This window comes from Aythya ferina (assembly GCF_964211825.1).
Source record: "Aythya ferina genome assembly, chromosome: 8".
Classification (NCBI taxonomy): domain Eukaryota; kingdom Metazoa; phylum Chordata; class Aves; order Anseriformes; family Anatidae; genus Aythya; species Aythya ferina.
Window position 1 is genome coordinate 21,436,905 of NC_140304.1, and position 21,451 is coordinate 21,458,355.

The 21,451-nt window shown below is 35.5% G+C and overlaps 1 protein-coding gene across 2 annotated transcripts in view; it reads right to left on the reverse strand.

The window, feature by feature from the left end:
• Positions 1-806: 806 nt before the first annotated feature.
• The window catches only part of MIGA1 (mitoguardin 1), a 40,940-nt gene continuing 20,295 nt past the window's right edge, over positions 807-21,451 (reverse strand). Inside the window, exons 8-16 of one of the 2 annotated variants that reach the window (XM_084528287.1) lie at positions 16,008-16,108; positions 7,520-7,638; positions 7,265-7,337; positions 6,833-6,919; positions 6,611-6,709; positions 6,117-6,251; positions 5,200-5,253; positions 4,465-4,581; positions 807-4,111 (exon numbers count right to left, since the gene is read on the reverse strand). In XM_084528287.1, the coding sequence (XP_084384413.1) occupies positions 3,893-4,111; positions 4,465-4,581; positions 5,200-5,253; positions 6,117-6,251; positions 6,611-6,709; positions 6,833-6,919; positions 7,265-7,337; positions 7,520-7,638; positions 16,008-16,108 (1,004 nt within the window). In that variant the 3' untranslated portion in view covers positions 807-3,892. Of the gene's footprint in view, positions 4,112-4,464; positions 4,582-5,199; positions 5,254-6,116; positions 6,252-6,610; positions 6,743-6,832; positions 6,920-7,264; positions 7,338-7,519; positions 7,639-16,007; positions 16,109-21,451 lie in introns of both variants that reach the window. The other variant, XM_084528286.1, reaches the window with a different exon arrangement.

Consider the following 21,451-nt stretch of genomic DNA (forward strand, 5'->3'; position numbering starts at 1 on the left):
CAACTGCACTCGCAGTTCTGAAAGCAAGCCACAGGCTTTCTGTTCGCACAGGGCATTCAGCTCTCAGCCAGTAACAGCTCTCAGCAGGTGAACACGTTTAACTGAAGAGCAAATTTGGTCCTATCAAAGCCTACACGGATTGCTATTCTGCAGCAGTAAGGATTAGACACCTTTGTTATGTTCTGCGTTTCATTACCCCCCACGGGAAGTTTTATCTCACAACTGGAGCTCATTGTAGTGGTATTGTGTGGAAATAAACCTGAAAAAATTCAGCTCCTAAAACCAAGAAAAGAGACAACCCCTTGCCATAAATAGAATGCAATTAAACCATTCTGATTAGTGTGATAGGCAAGGGTCTTGCCAGCTGACCAGTTGCTCCTTGTGTCCTGCCACTTAAAGCTACATCATGCCTGCAAGCCAGAACAATCATTCTTAGGTCAGGGTTTTCTTCATTTATTAAGGTCTCTGGCTGAGTTTTTTTTTTTTTTTTTTTTTTTTTGACTTCCAAGATTAGAAACATCACTATCTGGCTTTTGGTGTTGAAAATTTATCAGTGCTGTGGACTATTTAACAGAAGCAGGATGAAACAGGTCCACAAAATTGGTTAAAAGTGGACAGCTGTTCCCATTCCATTTCTTTTTCTCATATATAATTTATGTAATAGTTTTTTTGTTCTTGCTGTTGGATTTTAAGAAGCAAATTCCAATTTTGAGATGACTAACTGGTATCAAAACTGCTTCCATATCAAATTTTTCACATTAGATGTCAAGAGTTATGCAAACTCAAGTTTTAGTTATACAAACAAGTAATTTCACTGCATCATTTTATTTAATATACACAACTGCAGTTCATTTAGGCAATAGAAAGTTCACAGATATCCTTACCCCAGCACATGATTTGACACGTTTAGTTTGACAGAAACCAAAGAGTACAAAAGTGGAGTATAATAACCATTAAGAACACATAAAGAGTGAGAATATTACAACTAAATTACAAATAATATAAATATTTGATTCATGTATAATCTTTACACATTCAACATTTCTAATCTTAGGAGTAAAGTTATAGAAGAGGAAGATGGCTTTTAAATTTAGCTTGATCTTATTAGTGGAAAGTGGCATTCAGAACTATCAAAAAAGTTAGAGATTATAAACCAAATTCTCATTGTGATTATGAACTCACTAAAGTAGAACTGCACAAATATTATCATTGCCTTGGTGCAGCTCTGGTATTTGTTCTTCAAAGATGGTAGACTTGAAACTCTTGAGCTAGGTGGCAGGTTATCAACAGATATTCTTTATATGTCTTCAGGCTAAGGCGTATAAACCTCAGCAAGGAGACAGCTATCTCCCACTGAAATTTATAACCGTCTTTGGAGTTAGGAAGGACAGAATATGCAAGTACTTTGGGGGAAAAAGCCTGAAAGGACTCAGATACCTGCACATATTTCTCTTCTCTCTTTTCCCCCTTCTCTCCCTGTTTTTTCTTCCTTCCTTCCTTTTTTTTTTTTTTTTTTTTGGAAGTTCACATAAATAAAAGCCAATGTCTGAATGAAATATTTGTTGTTGATATCTCTCTGCACCCAGATACTGTAATTCTTATTTTGGATGGAAAAAAATCAGTCAGATTTCTGACCTGTTTCTATGGTCTGCTGAGAGCTCTGTGATGTCTTGTATCCCTTCAAGTCAGGAACACTTCCATTTGTTTAAACAGATAATATCAGGTACTTATCTATTTTCTAAGCATTTTAGTGCCTCATCAGGCCCTTTTCATTCTTTTGTTAAAAGAAAAAAAAATGGCAGCTTTCATTTTTGACAGAAGACCAAGCTATTAAGTTATTTGGAAACAATCTCGCATCAACACTGTTGAATAATGTTTGGGTTGTACTTTGTTCAAGAACTTTTTATAAATACGAAAATCACTCACTTAAATAGACATTTACCTCTTCAAGAATGTGTGTTTCTGCTTTTCTGCGATGAATGTTAAGGTATCATTTTCTTAATGTCATTTTATTAGACCAAACCTCAGCAAACAGTTTCCTGTGACACATTACATCCCCAGGTAGTATATTTGCCATGGAATATACTATTTATCCTGATACTTCTACTTCCAGCTATTCCTATTGATTCTGAACCCAATTTGACACCTTAATATAATATATATATATTATTCATAATATAATTTAATTCAGAGACTTGCAGAAAGCTGCTAAAATGCAGATATTTTTTAGATGAGGGGAGATAAGTGTGTTTAAGCTAAATGAGAGGGATGAAAAAACCTTCACATTCTAGTATTGAAGACATACTCCATTGAGAAAAAAGTATAGCATAAAGCCAAGTTTAGCAACTTGAATGGTTGAAATAGAGCAGAAGCAGCAGCATTTGGAATTTGTTTTATTACACAGAGAAGTATACTTTTTTTTTTTTTTATAAACTATAACCAGTTGGCATTTCATACAAGTCATATGACATTTCCATAGTTTTTACATTTATGTAATGAGTACAACCAAGGAGCAAAATGTTGGCCTCAGTAAAACCTATGGAATTAACACAAGCCCTCCTCTTCAAGTATCATCAGTTTGGGTTGTGCTTTCAACAAAGTTGAAATGTTTCTAATCAAAGTTCATTTCAATATGCCAGATTATAACAAGTTCCTAAAGTATCTGAATATTTAGAATTAGTCTGTATTATTTAACATAGGCTAGATTCTCCTGGGCTGGCTTTGTGAATGGCAAAGCATACAGAAACATAGTTTAAAAGGCTAAGCTGACTATGAAACATCGTTTCGGTTCACAGGAATTCAAGATTAGAGATCATTACTGTTTATTATCTTTAGCACAGTAAAGATGTTGCTGCAAGTTCCCTCATGCCACATTGCTATGCTTCTACCGAAAGTTAAGGGTTCCATTTCCCAAGTCACCAGTTTCACACGTGCACATAGATGGCCACACTTGCCAAAACTTTCTTTAAGTAGACAACTGACCTCCTACACACATGGGAAAAAGACTGAAATGCTTTTACTTATAAAAACACTGCCTTTGATTCTGTTTAATAATTAACAAATCTCATCATACATCCTGATTTAAAAATATATTTTGAAATGCTACATATGAACTAAGAATTATCCTCATCACCACCATACAAAGTCTTCACAGTTTTAGAAAAAGGAAAAGTTTTAAATTAATTGGTGAAACTAGCATAGCTTTTTGGATATAAATAAGTGCTCTCAAACAAACACTTTTGTGATTATTACACATTTTAAAACAAAATAAAGTAAAAAATGCATTCTGGAAGTCATTACTGCCCAAATGGTGCCTGCATTTCCTGCACCACTCTTTATTATACTGTAGTACAAAATGACTGCTTACACCCACACAAATGTAATTTCAGGGCAGTGGCAACAAGTTCAATTTTGTGAGTGTGATTACTTTATTGCACGTGTCACGTGAATCAGAGACTGCATATACCCCTGTTGAAACACCTTCTAGATCTAGACACATAATGACTTTGAGACTCTGTAGTGAACATTTTGCACTATAAGCCTTTAAAGGAAACTACTCCATCAGCTTCACTTACAAATTATCTGTGGCAACAGTACAGCATTTCATAAATAAATTTTACCCAAATATTACAGAAAAAAGCTTTGGGATACATTAAATATAAATACAGTGACGGCTGAGCTGCAAATTTAATTTAGGTATATACAATAATATGCTCACCAGTTCTTTTCACAGATGTATGCTTAACCTCCCTGAGTCCTTTTCCTTACTTAGCAACATGGTACTTTTTCAGATGTTTGCTCAGTAACAGCAATGACAGCTTTGGGGTTAGAAAGAAAGGTGGGAAGGATTATGTCAAAGTGCACTCCATCTCATTTGTCACGTATTTTAAGCTTACTGTACTTTTGCTTCTACGAGCCCACTGGTCACGACATGCCCATGACCACTTACACAAGCACTGACATGTCTTAGTGAATCTGCTCCAAGATAGGCCATTAAAAGTTCAGTGCGTCGGATTAATAATTGCATAAGGTCTTCTGCCAAACTCTCCATAGTTGAGTATCGCACCTTCTCAAAATCAAAAATGTCTTTGAGGAAGAAAAGCACTTGATCCTAGTAAGGGAAAAAAAGAAAAAAAAAAAAAAACTTGTACTTACTTACAAGAAGAAAAAAGTATGCAATGCTACCTATTTCTTTTAGACATTTCATAAAACCATCCATTTATGTATTCTTGTGGTGCTTAGATATAAGTGCACTAAAACATATTTTGCAGAACAGTTTTAAGCCTAAAAGCCTACTCAATACGAAAATAAATATTTTCCTTATTACATATATACAAATATTTTTACTGTTAGTCTTAATGAAAATGCAAATGTGTGCCTAGAAGATCCTCATTTCTTTTAATCTGGAAGATTTTAATTCTTTTTTAAATTAAGCCAAGTGGTAGTTAAGAAAACATTGCAAACCTTGAAGAAGCAGCATAGGTCATAAAGGGAGTTCCTGGGGCCTAAAAAACCCCATGCCAAAACAGGGCTGATATGTTCACATATAGCATAGAAATGTGCAAAAAATCCATCAGGTACCTAGTGATGTAAAAATTAGAGACAAAAGTTACACAGTAAACATAGTATAAAATTCTATTACATAAAATTAGGTCTTCAGAAAAGCTTAAAAACACCTACCACTTTAGGGTTGTAGTAACCTGAACTGTAACATGACCAATCTACTCTGCCTTCCTGCATGAGGGATCAGGTAAGAGGGAAGCTGCAACAGAGCTCCTGCAGTTGTTGAGGAAGATGCTACTCCAGGTAAGTGAAGGGACAGGAAGAATTTTATTTAGCTGTGGAGATGGTCAGGGACATGGGATAGAGAATCCTAGCATAAGCAGGCAAGATACAAGATTAATGACCTTGGCCTACGAAAATTCAAAGTACATGCGTGGACCCAGAAGTCAGACAATGTCACCATTGAGCTTTGGACCTATTCTACTTTGGGAGTCTTTCAGCTAAGATTTTTTTTTTCGGAAAAAATAGTATTAGGGCCCTATGAGTTAAACTTCTCTAAGAGGCAGACTCTTCTCTAAACTAACATATCTACATTGATTAAGGATTAAGGGTTGATCTGTAATCAATTTTTCCAAAGCTACGAGGCAGAACTTCATACTCTTTGGAGTTAATCAGTAACTCTGCAAAGCAACTTACCTTCATTTGCTGTCTTTTTTGCTTCAGTACTGACCAACAGCTTGAAGCCACAGCCTAAATGTAAAAACAGCATGAAACCATGAATAAAAATAACTAATTGTGTAAGAAATTTTTACTTCTTATTTTTAAGTCTTTTTGTGATGCTTTCCTTAGTTTAATTCAAAAGTGATTTGGCACCCTTGATTCCTTTTTACAATTCAACAGTTAGCAATATCTACTTAGTTTAACTGAGGACTAACTTATTATATACCAGAGAGTGTGTTCAGACACCAGGAACTATTTTAGATATTAAATAGCATGTGAACACATTGAAATGTCCTTTTTCATTTTAGCAAAAACATTCTTGCAATAGCTTCAGATTCAGCTAAGTAGTTTTGTCCAAATATGGACCTGTGCAAAACAATATACCCATATCAGAATTAGGCTTCTCCCCCCTCATAGCTTGTAAGGAAATTCTATCCTCATCTGTTTCTCCACCAGTACTGCAAGATAATATACTACTAACAACAACAACAAGAAAAGATCATCCTATGTATTTTTCGTAGTGTCAGCTTTTAAATTATGATTACAAAACCCTCTGATAATATGTTTATTTTTGTTGAGGAATATTTCAGGTGTGCATTCAGTTGTACTGGAAACTGAATTAGACCTTACACTAAAGGAGGGAGTAGTTTATTTCCTTTAAAATTAATGCTATTATCAAGATGAAATACATAGTCTTTATTCTGCAGGTATTGTATTTATTCTCATTTTTACATTGCGCTCTACAATATAAAACACTGATCACCAGAAGAACAGTTTCAGCATATAAAGAAATTTTATATCAGAATGCTCACACCATTGCTATATTTGTCTTACCATCTACTTATTGTAACGTACTACAGAATCATGATTATGAAAATTAAACAAATACATACTGTTTCTTTAAAAGAGGAATTTAGCCAACGGTTGTTTACTACATTCTGTATAGATATTGGTGGATTTTCTAAATCTTCAAATGAATCCATCAATATGAAGTCCAGAACAACATCATAAAAATTCAAGTTCTTCACCTGTATTAAATCAGAACATGATCTAAGTAACTTAGTTTTTCTTTTGGCGGTGGAATTCAACATGCACCATATGCTAGCTCTATATTAACATGCAAATTTATCATTGTTGTTGATTTTTGAATGGACATTGAAGACATTCATTAAAGTATCATTCTCCTGTCAGCACAGAAGTTAAAAAATACATAAATCAAATGTTTTCTGGCATTAAACTATATTGGTAGATGTCATTTCTTTATTTCAGGAATGTTAAGCATAAAAGAGATGACTTTCCCACAATTCTGACAAGCAAAAAACTATTTTTGGCTGCTACAGTTGGCATAATTAAGGGGGTAAAAACACTTCAAAAAATTCACACTCACTCCTCTAGCAGCAAGTTCCATTTCAGTATTATCCCAGTGATCTGTTTGTTCCAAAAAATAAATCATTTCATCAAAGACATCTTCAAATTTCTTTGGATTCTGCGAAGTAAAAGCAAGGAGTGTCAAGCAAACCTAACAAGAGAGATGGTTTATTTACACTGAAAAGTGAATTATGGTAGAAGTTACATTAGCAGTGAAACATTATTTAAAAAGGGCTTTTACCTTTCGTGCTCTCACAATTAAAGCAGACAAAATTTTTCTTCCACTTTCAGCAAGAAATATTCTGTTTGCTGTTTCTGAAAGAATTATCTAGGAAAGGTTTCAGAAAAAATAGTCATATTAATTCACAAATAATAGTAAGTGTCTTTTAATTACTTCAATCAAATTTAGTAAGTACTTCTTCATTACAACCATGAGCATAGTAGGCCAATAATCTATGGTCCAAAGATTCCAAATTTTGCTAGTCACAAGACTGGAACTCCTTTGCAAACATATCATATTTTAGAATTATAGTAATGTAAACATAACAAGAATATATTTAATTACATGATGTATTATGAAAACACTCGCACAAGTACTGTGTTAATAGTGGCATTTCAATGCCACATGTTTTTAGGCTAAGAACGCACACAGATAATTCTGCTTTCTATTTACCTGAAAAGCTTGTCGAATGCAATGAAGCTTAGCAAGAAAGTCACTGTCTCCTAGACATTCAAACATTTCAGTCCTGTATAAAACAGAAAAGTTTTCAAAGGCCATCAAAAAAAAGAAATACAAGAAAATTTAGCCAAACCTAGTTCCTACTTTGAAAAAATACCTAGTATGAGAAACCTTTTAAAAATGAGCTCTATAGAGAATATTTGACTTTAACTTTTGCTTTTCTTGGAAATTAAATAGACAAATTAATACCTTAACACTCTTGAATAAATTTTGCCTTCTTCTGCTAAGTGCATAGCTTCTTCATACAATGGACAATGGCAAAGGGAATCTAGACCATACGTATTACGAATTTCTCTATGCTCTGTGAGCTGAAAAAGAAATTAACATTTATTAAAGAGCTTGCTGAAATAAAGATATAAAAAAAATAAGTCAAAGTTTTCCTGATCTTATAAGAACACTTATCCTTTTCTGCATCTGCTTAAAAAAAGGCGGTAACACTTAACGACTAAACAGAAGCGAGACACCATGCTATTTAAAATGGCTGTTAATTTGTACCTTTCAAAAGCTAAAATCTACAGTTTCAGGTTTCAACTTTCGAAAGTTATTTAATGAAATTTTATCAGTTTTCGTTTTAATTTGACTATTTAAATCTAATGAGTCTTGATGCAGTTCAAAAAAAAAACAAAAAAAAAAAACAAACTGTCAAGACACCAAAAGTGCAGAATGACTGCAGCATGCAAATCTTCAGGAAGCTGGAAATAGTAACATCCTCCCACCCTTGTTTTGTTTTGCTGGTAAATCTGTCTGCTAGTTACAAAGCATAGTGCATGAAGCACAAGCTGCCAGCATTGTACTACAGGATCCCCAAAAGATTGTCATTATTGGCAGTTTTAATTCTGTGGTTATCATATAAATTAACATGAATTCATAGACATTTTTAGAGCAGAAAAAAAAACAAACAAACAAAACAAACAATCAAACAATAAACTGATTAAGAAGTTAAAGGATGCAAATAATACAGAGAAATCCTGTTGTAAAGAAAACATTGGCTAGCTACAATTTCCACTACAAACATTCCGTCATATTATCGACAATCCAAAAACCAAAAAACAACAAAAAAGGCATATGCTTCTCAAACTTAGCTAGATTGAAAGTATTTCTATAAAAAGGATTCATTTATTTGTTAGTTGTCTTGCTTGGAAGAACACAGGAGGATAAGCTGAATTACAGTTCATGATTTACAGCTACTGAGACCAGAGATTTTATTCAGATTTAACAATATTAATGCTAGCAGCAACTTGTTTTAGATTTACTAATTCAAAAAGCCAGTCTGAAAATTTATGTTCTTATTTAACAAAGAAAGCCATGTAACTTTCATTTTAAAATGTATGTTCCTATGTAGGAAGGAGTAAATTGACCAACTGTAAGGAACAAGAATATATTGATTTCTGATACATATTAATTTCTTTCATATATATATATACACACACACAAGCACACACAAATACAAATATTATATGCATGTATATATAGCGCAATAATTAGAATGGGTATATAAACATGAAAAAGTGAAAAATCTTTACTCCAGAATTTGTTTTTCTACGTTATGTTAAAGAAACTTTAACTATGGAGCAATACAGACATTTTCCAAAATAAAGACCAAAACAGAAGACAAATAAGCATACTTACTTCTTACCTGATCCAGCTATAACTGAAGCCATAAAACATGCAATTTATTTTATTTCATATGCAAAGCATGAGAATAAATAGTTTGTGAACACATATGCACTTTGTAAACAGCTGCCCCTCTCTTGGAGGTTATTGTTTCTGTGGTAAAAGGGATTACGTTAGTTTTCCCCAGAGAACTTCAGGTAAATAAGCTTCTTCAGATGCTTAGGCAAACTGACTAACTTGGACTGAATTAGGACTCCTGAGATCACCACAGTTAGATGTACGTAACCTCCACCTGTTGCCAGCAAGCCTGAGATGAGAATGTCTTCAGGCTAGGAAGATGCCTGATCACAGCCTTTGTGGTTACAGATTAACACAGAACCTCATACCTAGGAGTTCAATGAGGCCCTTGGTTATCCATAGCTTTAACTTCCTCTCATGCTAGCTGATGAAATAAAATAGCTGTGTTACTGCTGTAAGGTGTATTACTGAGCTCAAATTATGTGAGCAGTTACATCAACTGGGTACCAAGCAAGCTAGAAGGGTATAAAGATTCTTCTGCTGAGACACTTTTGACTACAGATTGAAATTAGTCCCAACCAGGAACATTTGGACAAGGGGTACAAATTCCTCTCTCACTGACGTCTTTGAGTCAGTGATATAAAAAGAGGAGTGAAAAATGAACAAAACCAGCCAAAAAAAAAAAAAAAAACAACAACTAACTAAAAAACACCTCTAACTTTAACTAGAAAAGGTGATTTCCAGCTGATTTCTGAAGATACTTCATAATGCTTTTGCAATCATCACAGATTTTCTTTTGATGTTTTTGAGCATTTCAATATATATATAAATATATATATAGGTATAAATAAAAAATATATGAAGTATATAATAATAAAAAGGCTTGCTTATATAAACATCCATATTCAAACTAAAATTATTTGAAGATGCTCTCAGCATATATCCACATTTCTAACATAGCAGAGACCAGATATTAGAAGAATGGGAAAGTCATACTGAATATTTAACAACATGCAGAGCATACACCATTTTCTAGATTAATAACTTCTCAACCTGGCATCAAAAGGATTATTAATCTTTTTCTTGTAGAGAAGAACTTGTCACCTTTGAGAAAAAAAGGTGGTGAGATGGATTAGTTTAAAATTAGATAGTTCACTCTAACTATTTTATATGAATTGGCACACAGGCTGCAATCAGATGCCTGCTTTTTAACCCACTATGCACCTCTGTGTACTGAGTAACTATTTCAATCAGTTCACTATTTGTCAGAAGTTAGCAGACAGCCACGGCTCCTCACATCTTGCCATTACAAGTAAGTTGGACTCATGCAAGTTCCTTGATTCCTTTCTTGCCCTTCTGCAGAGAAGGCTCCTTTGAGCAGCCAGTGCCATTCTGAAACTCGTAACATACCACTAAGGATGGAGAAAGTGCCCAATGCACCAAAAGCACTGGTAGCTGAGAGTAACACGGAGGCTTGCGATGATGGAGCTGATGTCCAAATGTCTGCTACCTCCTCAATGCCACATGGCATTACATGAAGAAGAATATGAGAATGAAGTCAAAGAAGGAATGAGAAGATTAATCACTCTAAAGCAGCAGCCTGGTCTTGTAGCACTTTATTTCTCTCAGTTCAAGGCTCAAGAAAGAAATAGTAGTTGCTTGCAACCAAGAATTAGCAGGCAGCAGCAACCACTGCCCAAGACATTTTTGATGACCTGCTGTGGATACCTTCATTACGTTGAAAAAACATGTACATCTTCAGAACTCCTAAGCCTGCAGTGATAGCTTGTGTCTCTGCACACTGTGCTGCACAACAGCTGCCAAAGATTACAACGTAGGTTGTTTGTGTTCAGATGCTAATTAATTTTCTATGGATAGTTGAGCTTTACAGACACATTTGCTAGTAACAAGATGCTTAAACAATTGAAAAATATCAAACCTCTGGAGCTTGCAATAGTTTTTAAACTTGGTATTTCTTAACTGCTCTGGTCTAATGAACAGACTCAGTACTTTTATTTGCCATCCATAAGTTGTTTCTTAATAAATAGAAAAATTCTCAGCTGTGCTTGAAGATCTTGTCGACTACCAAACTAACCACCCACATGAATCTAACAAAAACATGCAATGCTAGACCTTTAAGGAATTCTTGTTTACTCCCTGAAATAAAATGGTAAATTTACTGGTACAGTCAGCTTTCGTTACATTCTGAGAAAGTATGCTTATCCTGTACTGAAAAGATCAATGAATTCTTTCTCTTGATATTTGCATCTTTAAATATAATATATATATATATATATATTTTTTTTTTTTTTTGAGATAAGTAGCTGCAGGGTAAGTGTGAAACATGTTTTCAGAGTTGGAGGATGTGATGGTGGTTACTAACTAAAACATTTGAGATGGTACTGAATATGTTTTTTTTTCTCAAAGAAAATGCATTAAGTGTCCTTGTAACATATACAGCTAAGTATACAAGGCAATCATGATGATATATGAATTTCTCTCCTGCTTTCTTTCAGACACCAGGAAGAATGCATCAGTTCATAATTTCAGTTGGAAATTATGATGAATGTATTCAGAACATGATTTTATCTGAATTATTGTCTTTGTTTATACTGTATGCTAGGGCCGATCTAGTAGGCTAGGGCACGGTGCTACATGGAATGTTTTTTGTCTTACAATACTAGTTTGCTGTGAACCGCAACTTTAATAATTAATTCACTGTGTTGCATGAATCAATGGTAGTGTTATTCCTTGCTAGGCAGAATAATTCTAGGCTGTATGCTGTGTTGGGTACATATGCTTCAACATACATGGAGGTATTATGGCACAATAATGAGTTCAGTGTTAATATATAGGATTTGTTACAAATGTTACATATATTTTCTAAGAATTAAAAACAGTTTGGTAAAGGTGGTCAGTGTACAAGAACATATTGGCTATTGAATGAAACTCCTCCTTGTTCTAGAGCTAAAACTATTAAATATAGTATGTAAGTAGTGACATACCTAAGGCTTCAATTTGAGGACAAGGATCAACCCCATCTTTTTTGTTACTTTTTAAAGCTTTTAGAGCACCATTTAATAAGTTGTTGGTCTAAATTTCCTATTCATACCTATACAGCAGACAATCATAGTTGTCCTTTGAGGGAATCAAAGGAATCTGTTTTGTGTTGAACATTCTTCATTGCCACATGGAAAAGTGCCGTAGCACAGATTTTATGTCAAACTGCCCCTCCTCCCCCCAAACCTTTTTAACTAGGACTACATATATCAGGATGCAGAAGACAAATAATGGATAAAAACAGAATAACAACAACAACAAAAAAGCACAGGTGAAGTATGATGCTTAAGGAATTTGTTAGAAAGTACACAGAACAGGAAGAATTTCTCAAAGTGGGACAGAGCTTTCTTGCTGCCTGTGACATCACCAACATTTACTGGGAGCTGCAAAGGTTCTGGTGATGACAGTAAGAGGCAAGTTTTAATCCTGGATATTGTGTTTCACCAAATACCATGAAATCGTTTCAGCTTGCTCAAACCAGCAGACAATGGTTTGCGGCACTTCAGGTACAGGTTCTTCAAAGAAATAATATTGGCATTAGTGGTGGGAATGACTTTGGAGATGAGTTCTTTCCTCCCTTTCTCCATGTATTTTCAGACTATAATTTAAGGTACTTCCACACCTCAATGAAGTTGTTTTGTTAGAATGGGTTGCTCCTCACAACTTGCTATCCAGGGCATGGCAGACTGCAGCACTGCTATGTTACATTTTTTGAGGTAAAACTAGTCCACATCAAATTGGATGGATTACATGAACATGGGGGAAAGTGACCAGGATGAGCACAATGACTCCTGAGAAAAGTCAAATTAGAAATTATGGTCGTATTTCTGAAAGCAGTTAAACACAGAAAGGTACGTCTTTACTTTTTGTAATGAAACAGGAAAAAACCTCACTTATAAATGCCACAGGAATACACATTATTATTTGCTAACATAATTCCCTTTGGTATTCCATATTTTAGGGAAGGAATAAAACATCTATTTGGAAGCCAGAAAAAAGGCAACTCTACCTTTCGGTGACAGAGCACTTTTGGAGCATGTTTTGAATATAAAATTCAATTTCAGAATTTAAGGGTTTTGTGCCATTTATAAATAAGTTTAGACAAAAGGAAACCACTGTTCTTTCCCAGTTATTAAAGCCTTTTCCTTCCTGCACTATTTTGTTTCAACAGATTTGAACTGTGAAAGACAACCTTCCTAAAAAATTACTGGGAGTGTAGAGAAGGGGGGAAATGGGATGAATAGGGTTGAGCAAAGAAAGCACAGCTAAAGCTTTACTGAAGTCTTAAAGATTCCCTCTAAGCTTTGGACTGAGGCAGTATTTTCACAAGGAAATCAATGTTTGTTTGATAACTGATTCAGTTGTTACTAACAGATGAAAGTAAGACATGATAAATGTCTGTGCACTGACAATGGAGCGACAGCAATGTAACTCACTGTCACGGAGAGCAGGAAAAGAAAAAAGGAAAGATGGAAAAGAAGTCAGGAAAGAGAGGGTGGAGACCTTTATCTGGCACACTCGCTCTTGTATATTTGCCAAAGGTGGTAGCCATTTCAACCACACAGTAGGTGAGATAAGAATATGAAAAGAATATCGACTTTCATAAATGCAAGTTGATGGCAGATGGGCTCAAATGGGGAAGAAAACACCATTATTTGTCACAGTACACAGTATCAACAAGGCAAATAGTTATGCTTACCATCCCCTCTCCAGTGTTTCTGAGAAGCCTATGTATTTAGGAATGGAAGTCTGGCTGGGCTTGGGGATGGCAACTGTCTGTCTAAATCATCTTCATGAGGATTTGGACACCTGTATATTGTAGGTGTCCAGGTTGGCACAATTCCATGAGTCATCTAGTGCATGACCCTCAGTACCCTCTTGACTACTAGCCGTAGCCAAGATGAAGTCTTGGCATACCCTACTGCTCCTGTAGAGCTCATCAAAAAGGCATGTGATTTAACCTTTGCCAATCATTCCAGTTTTGTATACTTCTTTTCTTGAAAACTGTTTTCCTATGATTTATCCTAATATGATACAGCACAACATTCTTGTTGCCTCCTTAGCAGTGTCCCTATTGATTTCCATCAATGTAATCTACCTGTCTCTTGTTTTAGGATTCCCTGCATTTTTGCTTGTATTGCTCCAAAGGGCAGAGAACTAAATTTGAGACAATTGTGTGTCAGCACAGGAACATGGAAATAGCTTCCAGTTTCTAAAACCAAAGCCACAAAAAATACTTAGTGCTGCTCCCTGGGACAGGATGCAATGCAGAAAGAAAATGAATAACTGTCAATATAGTTCATTGCATGATGTGATCAGAAAAAAACGCTACTACTGTATGATTTCCCAGAAAGTGAAATTACCGATTGGTAAATTCAAGTGGCAACACCATCAAACTTCAAGCTGCTATGGTTTTGCTAATCTTCAGGATTCCTCCTAGAAAATTAATCTATTAAAATTCTTCAGTGAAGTCTGACAGAGTAGATCAGAGAGCACATTCTGTTGGTACATGCTAGAACAGCTAGAAAGGAAGAGAACATCTTCGTAACTTCCTTCTGGAATAAAGCATCGACAGAAAAGGCTTCAATGTACCAAAACGTGGATACTATTTTCAGGATACATGAACACGAAAAGAAAGGTCTAAGATTGTTGCAAATTTTGAGTTGAACATTTCTTTAGCATATACTGAGACAATTCAGCTTCTGGATGGGATGATTACTCCCTGAAGGTGATACATCCTGTTTCTTTAAGCCAAGCAACATAAATGAGCATAATGGATTGTCCTGATCTTCACACACTTGCAAACATACTGGAAAGTTCACGGGAGAGAAAAAAAAAAGATACAAAGAAAGCATACAAACTGTAATGGTTTACAGTTCCGCTCAAGAGTTGATAGAGTTGAAAAAAGCCAGAACTGTGGTCTCATCCAAATTACAGGAAGAAGTAACCAGTCTCTATAGACACAATCTTTGTTAGAAATGGATGCTAGGCATACTACCACAACTTAATGGGAATTACTAAGTCAAGGTAATTGTGTCACGGAAAAACAAGCCATACAGTTGACAGTCAAAAGATAATTGCAAGCAATGCCTATGCAATTGTCTCTTTTTACAACTGAGTTTAGTAGCTTAGTTGTAGTGAATATATGATAGTAATATCTAACACAGAATATATGTATTGAGACTAACTGCTTTCCTAGTAATTTGCAGAAGAGTGCTACTCAAGATCACTTCAGCTCCTGAGAGACTATGAAGTGAGATATTCCACATTCGAGTAAGTATGTCACTGCATACAAGATCCTTTCAAATACACCAGTGGTGCTGTAGCAACTTAGAGCCAACAGGCAATGTCCTGTTACCTGAAGATTATTTCTTATTGTATTATTTGTGGTCTTATCCAAAAAGGTGAGGGAAAGTTAGATGATGTATATAATACACTAAAATATGAATATTTTCTAATTTCTAATTAGAATTAGAATAATTTCTAATATTTTACTCTCAAAAAACTCTACTCCAAAAAAGACAAAGTCTGTTTCATACATCTTTATATTACCTAAGACAATAGGAAGAAAGAAAAAAAATAGAGAAGGGCAACTGAAGGTAAGAGGATCCAATGGAACATCCAATGTAAAGTGCCTCTTCATTAATGAAAATCTGAGATACATGGAAAAGCATATTCTTTCTAGAAGGACTTTAGAAAACATGCCAGTTGTCATTCCTCCCCACGTCCCCACTTCTTCCCCCCAAAATACCCCAAAAATCACAAAACAACAACAACAAAACAGCTAATAAGCAAACTGATTCCAATTTTGTAATTCAAACAACTAGGAAAAAAGGTTGGGTGGTTTTGTTTGTTTGTTTTTGTTTTTTCTCCTCATAGGAGAAATACGCTTTGCTTAAAATGATTAGCAAGAAAATAAAATTCTTCATTTCACTGTTCAAACAGATCAATGAATCTTTCAAGAAGCAGCCTTCAAAAGTCTTACCTCAGCCGTGGAAACAAAGGAGTCTGTTGATGCGATGCTTAGTGTGTCTCGAAGGGCAAAATCATCCATATTATCCTTTACAGTAATATCTGTATTTTTATCTTTAAAATAAACAAAAAAGATGAATTAAGTTTTCTGATAGTCTAATAACTTGAAGCCTTTAAAGTGTTTTTCCTGTACACTTTAATGTGCAAAGTACACTTTTCATGTACTTCTTCTGGAAGGCACTACATTGTACTACTCTGAGTAAGTACTCCTGTGATCTGCTGACATATGTAAAGGTGAGTGTATTTTTCTGTCTTTCAAGTAGACTTACAAACATCATCCACAATGGACAGAGAAAAAAAGATCTCTCACTAAGATCTCTCTCACTAAATATCTTACTTTGCTATGTTGATCTAAATCCTTTTAATTTTTTAACTTGGCTGTATCATAATATAACAAAGGTGCAATGCTTTAGTAGCAAGGAAATAATATTCAAATAAAAGCTATTGATAAAAAAAAAAATAGGTTTCAGCTTCACTTGAACTTTGTTTCCTAGTTTAGTTCTCATGCTTTATTTCATCTGCTGGTTTTCCAGCAGAGCAGGAGAAGTTTTTGATCTTCACTACATCCCTTTTTCCATTGAAGCAACACATCCAGAAGCACTTCCTATAGCACTACAACTATTACGGCCTTCAAAATAACTTATATTTTATGCATAAAATCATCTACAATACAGTTTCTCTGTTTTCATTTATTTTATTCTCAGATTTCAACTGTTGCACATACTGCTCGCATCCATTTTATTTTTTCTATATAGAAACACTTTCACAGAAGGATTAAATTCATAAGTCAGTAAGTCAGACTTTGGCTTGATGTGCCACATACTACATTCTCAGTAGAGCACAGGCATTTATTTTGGGTTACTTTACCTTCAGACATTACACATGTGTTGCTAAAAGTCTGTTTTATTTCCAACAGTCAGCAGCAACCAGTTACCCAATGTCATCCAGATCTGTTGCTATAGCAATACTTTTATAAAAAACACTATTACATAGCAAGTGGCCAAATGCCAATATACTGGAATGGTTTACTCATCAATTGAAACGCTACAATCCACATATCTTAACTATTATTTCGGTGGTTGTTATGGTTTTGTTTGTTACGGACTTGGAATGACAGCTCAAAAATTGTACATAATAAATATCTGTCTTTGAGACTATTCACTGAGTAAAAAAAAAATATTAAAAGTTTGGAGGAAGATTTTACTAGATGCTGCAACATGGCACTGAGTTAGAGGCAGCTTCCAACCTGTAATCACAGCTCCACCAAGAAAAATCTCTGATTTTTCAGATCCTTCTTGATAGTTTATCCTTGCTTCTAACCTCTAAAAACCAAGAAGAAAAGTACAGCAGCATTCAAGCTGGTTGCGAAACAATCATAGACTGGAATCTGAAGAGCTGGAACACAAAATCAAACTGTGGTCTGTAAAGCATTTGCTTGACATCTGGTAAAAGCGGATGGGTAACATGATGTTTCCTCCTTATTTTTAGCTCATAATTCGTGTTAATATCACATTATTTTCTAATATCACTTTTTCACATCAGCAGTTGCTGGAACTGCAATAACACTGTTAAACACTGGGCTGCACGGGGGGTTGTACAGCCTGGTCATGGATTTTTCCACTGAACTTCTTGTTTTGGCTAAGTTCTTTTCCGTAATAAATTTGCAATTAAAACAAGAGTATCTACATCTCAAGGTTAGAAAAGCTCTCTAGCACCTGGTTCAAGTGCAATCCAAAGAAATACTGTTTTCCTGACACTCCCAGTCTATAGGCAACATTTCCTTCCTGAGAAGTAAACAGCTATATACATGAGTAGCAATATAAATTAGAAACTCTCATAAGAGTAACAAGTGGGCCATACTGTTAATGATCCTACTGATGGCTTTACTCAAGATGCTAAGATAAGGACACAGCTCTTATGTACACCAAGTGCAGCTGTCAAGTAGTCTCATATATCAACCTATTCACAATCTCAGAAAGTCTCTGTCATCCTCATAGGGATGTCCCAAACACAGTTAAGGCAGTAATTTCATAGGAACTTTACATTGTACAACGGCCAGAAACCTCATGGTAGAAAAATGAAAGAACTTATTTTTTTTAGTAAACGTAGCAAGAGTCATTAGGAACCTCACTAACAGTCTACTATTATGTCAGTGAGGGATTAAATATTTGATAAAATACGATTTTTGTCATTCTAAAAAGATTACCAAGTATGCTGCTAAGTCCAAGATGATTCATTACACATTCCTAGCTATAGGGATACAATTATAGGGGAGAAGGAGAAACAACCAACCAACTGACAACAAATCATGCCATAAACTTAGTTCGTTATTCCACAGCAGGATAGGAAATGAAAAGAGTAAAAATTTGTTGTTGCTGTTTGTTTGTTTGTTTTTCCCCAAGTGAAGAGCTGTGTTTTTTTATATTTACTTTTATTTAAAATAAAAGGCTGCAATAGCTGACTGTGGTAGCATTAGTTGCTTTAAAAAAAAATAAAAATCCACAGAATATTTGTAATTTACTTTTGCTAAGGTCATAGTTCCAATACTCCTAATATGGGCCTGAAATTTTCACTTAGATAAAATGTTTGTAAGTATTTGCTGAATATAGAATACCTGTGTTTTCAAAAAACCCAGAAAACACTTCTCACCATTACAAAATGCACAAGTTCTGCACGTTATGACAAAATACTGATTCATAAAAGGTTGCTAATGTTAAGTGAAATAATATTAATACCTTTGGCAAGTGGTATGTCCATACAAATGGGAGTATACCCAAATAAAAGAACACAGCCTTGTCAGCTATTTCTGACTTTCTGGCTACCACCGCCCTAATACTCTAAAATACCCTTTGCCTAGCAGATGCTTATTGATACCTGCACGGTGCGGAGAACACATTATTATGAAAACAGTAGGGTGAAAATTAAGTTATAGTTAGAGTACATACCATGCAAGTACCAGGAGAACATTCTTAGACATGAGAACATGAAAAAAGAGACAGCAGCACAATGAGAATCCCGGAATGAACAGCTGCAAGAGGAACCCACCCACCCGTGGCTGCATCTGCTCATACAGCCAGACCAAGTTCCTATGGAGTCCAATACCTTAAAGAAAGAAATACTAGCAAGGATGTGAGCTTCAAATATACTGTACTTATTTGAGAAGCCCAGGAGTTATTTACAGTTCGTTTATATTTGTAAAGAGGATGAAGTGGGGTTTCAGATGTGATACAGACAACAGTAATTGCCATAAAGACTCTAAGCTCTGGTGCTTTAAAATGCATAACTGGTTCTAAAGTTAGATTAAGGGTATTCAAAAATGTTAAGAATACAGAGTATGGCTAAAGCTTGTGAAAGTAATCCCAGCTTTATAAGATTATGCAAACAACTATGTATTCAAAACTAAGCAGGCTAAAAAAAATATCACATCTATTACAGAGTACTAATCTAGGATATTTATTTGTCTTTGTCTCTGGTAGATTCCTGTGGTATGACAGACCAAAAAATAAACTTCTCAACTCGCAAAACAGCATTTGACCTTAGAGATGGAATTGCATAGAAGTCAACTTTTTAGTATTCATTTGGGAAGTATGCATCTACAAATAACATTTTAAAATTCTGAATGTGTGTGTGTGTCATCTTCCCTACGACCCTGAATGAAACATGGCATGAGTTTGCAAGTGAGCTGTGCACTTATGTGCAGCAGTTAAAAAAGGAAAGCACTTATCCCCTGGCAAAGAATTCACGGAGAGTTAAGGAATCTAGTTCTGAGTGTAACCGGTAAAGCCATGGCTTCCTATTATCCCCAGCCACCCACTTCAGTGGCACATTAGTGCAGTAATACATCACAAGCAGGAAAGCAGGATGGGAAAGGAAAAGCACTTCTACAATGTAAGCCAACCCCTTGATAGACTCTGGAGAGGAGTTAGCCTTGCAGAGAAATCCACTTATGAGAAGTCAAGGTACACTGACAGTAACACGTTCCCCATATTCTGCCAGGTTACCGCACAGGCAGCCGCCGTGCTTTGTGCTAGTCACATCCCTCAGCTGTGTGGCTTCATGCCTAGACAGCGGAATTACAATAATCAAGTTCAGAGAGCACAGAAGCATGAATTACTATCTAATTCAATTACAAGAGAATGTGTCACTGTCTTATAGCTAGGTCACAAGCAGCACTGTGTTTTGTCAACACTGTTGCTGAAGCATCCAAAAGCAGCTTCATTTACATTTATAAATAGTCATAACTCTGACAGTGTTGACTGAATATTCTTTAAAAATTTGTCAGTCCTACTAAGTAGCTACTAATGTATTACATGAAGTCTTCCACCGTGCACCTAGAAAGCACTGAATTTTACTTCAAGCCATGCTTATAAAGGGAAACCAATCTCAACCTTCAGATGGCACCTTCCAATGGCTGGGTCACTCAGCAAGCTAGCCAACGATGGAGCAGGGTGACCACACCAACCACTCCTGATTTAACACTTACTGTTAAGTTACTCATTTACAATTTCTCAATAACACAAATATCCAGATTTAAGAAAGTGCTTATAGCTGGGGACATCTCAATTTATTGTATACAAACAAAGCTGTTATCGCCTCAAGCACAAAAACATTTTAGCTCAATCTTTTAAAAATATCTAACCAAATCTCGTACTTTCCCAGTCTGCCAGCGTGCATCACCAGTAAAACATCTCATCATTCTTTGTCAGGACTGCTCTGATGCGAACCAAAATGCACTAAAAGCAAGAACTACTCAGGCATTTGTTTAAAGGGAAACAAATCCCACTCCAGTGCTTTCTGACTGTCCTGCCAGTGTGTGCCCCCACCTCCAGCAGGCCCCGCTGCAAACACACCACTTCTGCTCCCCAGCATTTCGCTAGGAACTCAGCTACCAGAGCAGTGGTTTAACAGAAGGGAACAACTGGGGAACACAGAGCATGGGACAGCACTGAGCAGTCACAGTTTTACCTTCCTCCTAGCACTCATGGATCTTCACAGACTTTTAAGGTAAGCTTTGGCTAAGCTAACTGCTGAGCCTTCCCATTATATCCTTCTTAACAAACGCCCCAGTTGTTTTCATGCAGAGAACAACCGTCTGGAAAAAGATGCAACTTGCTTAAAATAACCTTATCATCTTTAGGAGATTTTCCACATACTTTAATGGCAATTTCTGGGATGTTTGAAATAATATGGTTATTTTCAGACCTTCACGCCACTGACTTTGTCCATAAAGTTATATTATCTGCTGACCACCACAAGCTTAACGATGTATGAAACAGAACAACATGGCTGCTGCTCTTATATTCTCAAACTGTAAAATCAAGCACCTTGAATGCTCTCATACAGAGGGAAACACAGCACAAATTTGATAACTGGATTGGAATAGTTTTGATGGTTGCC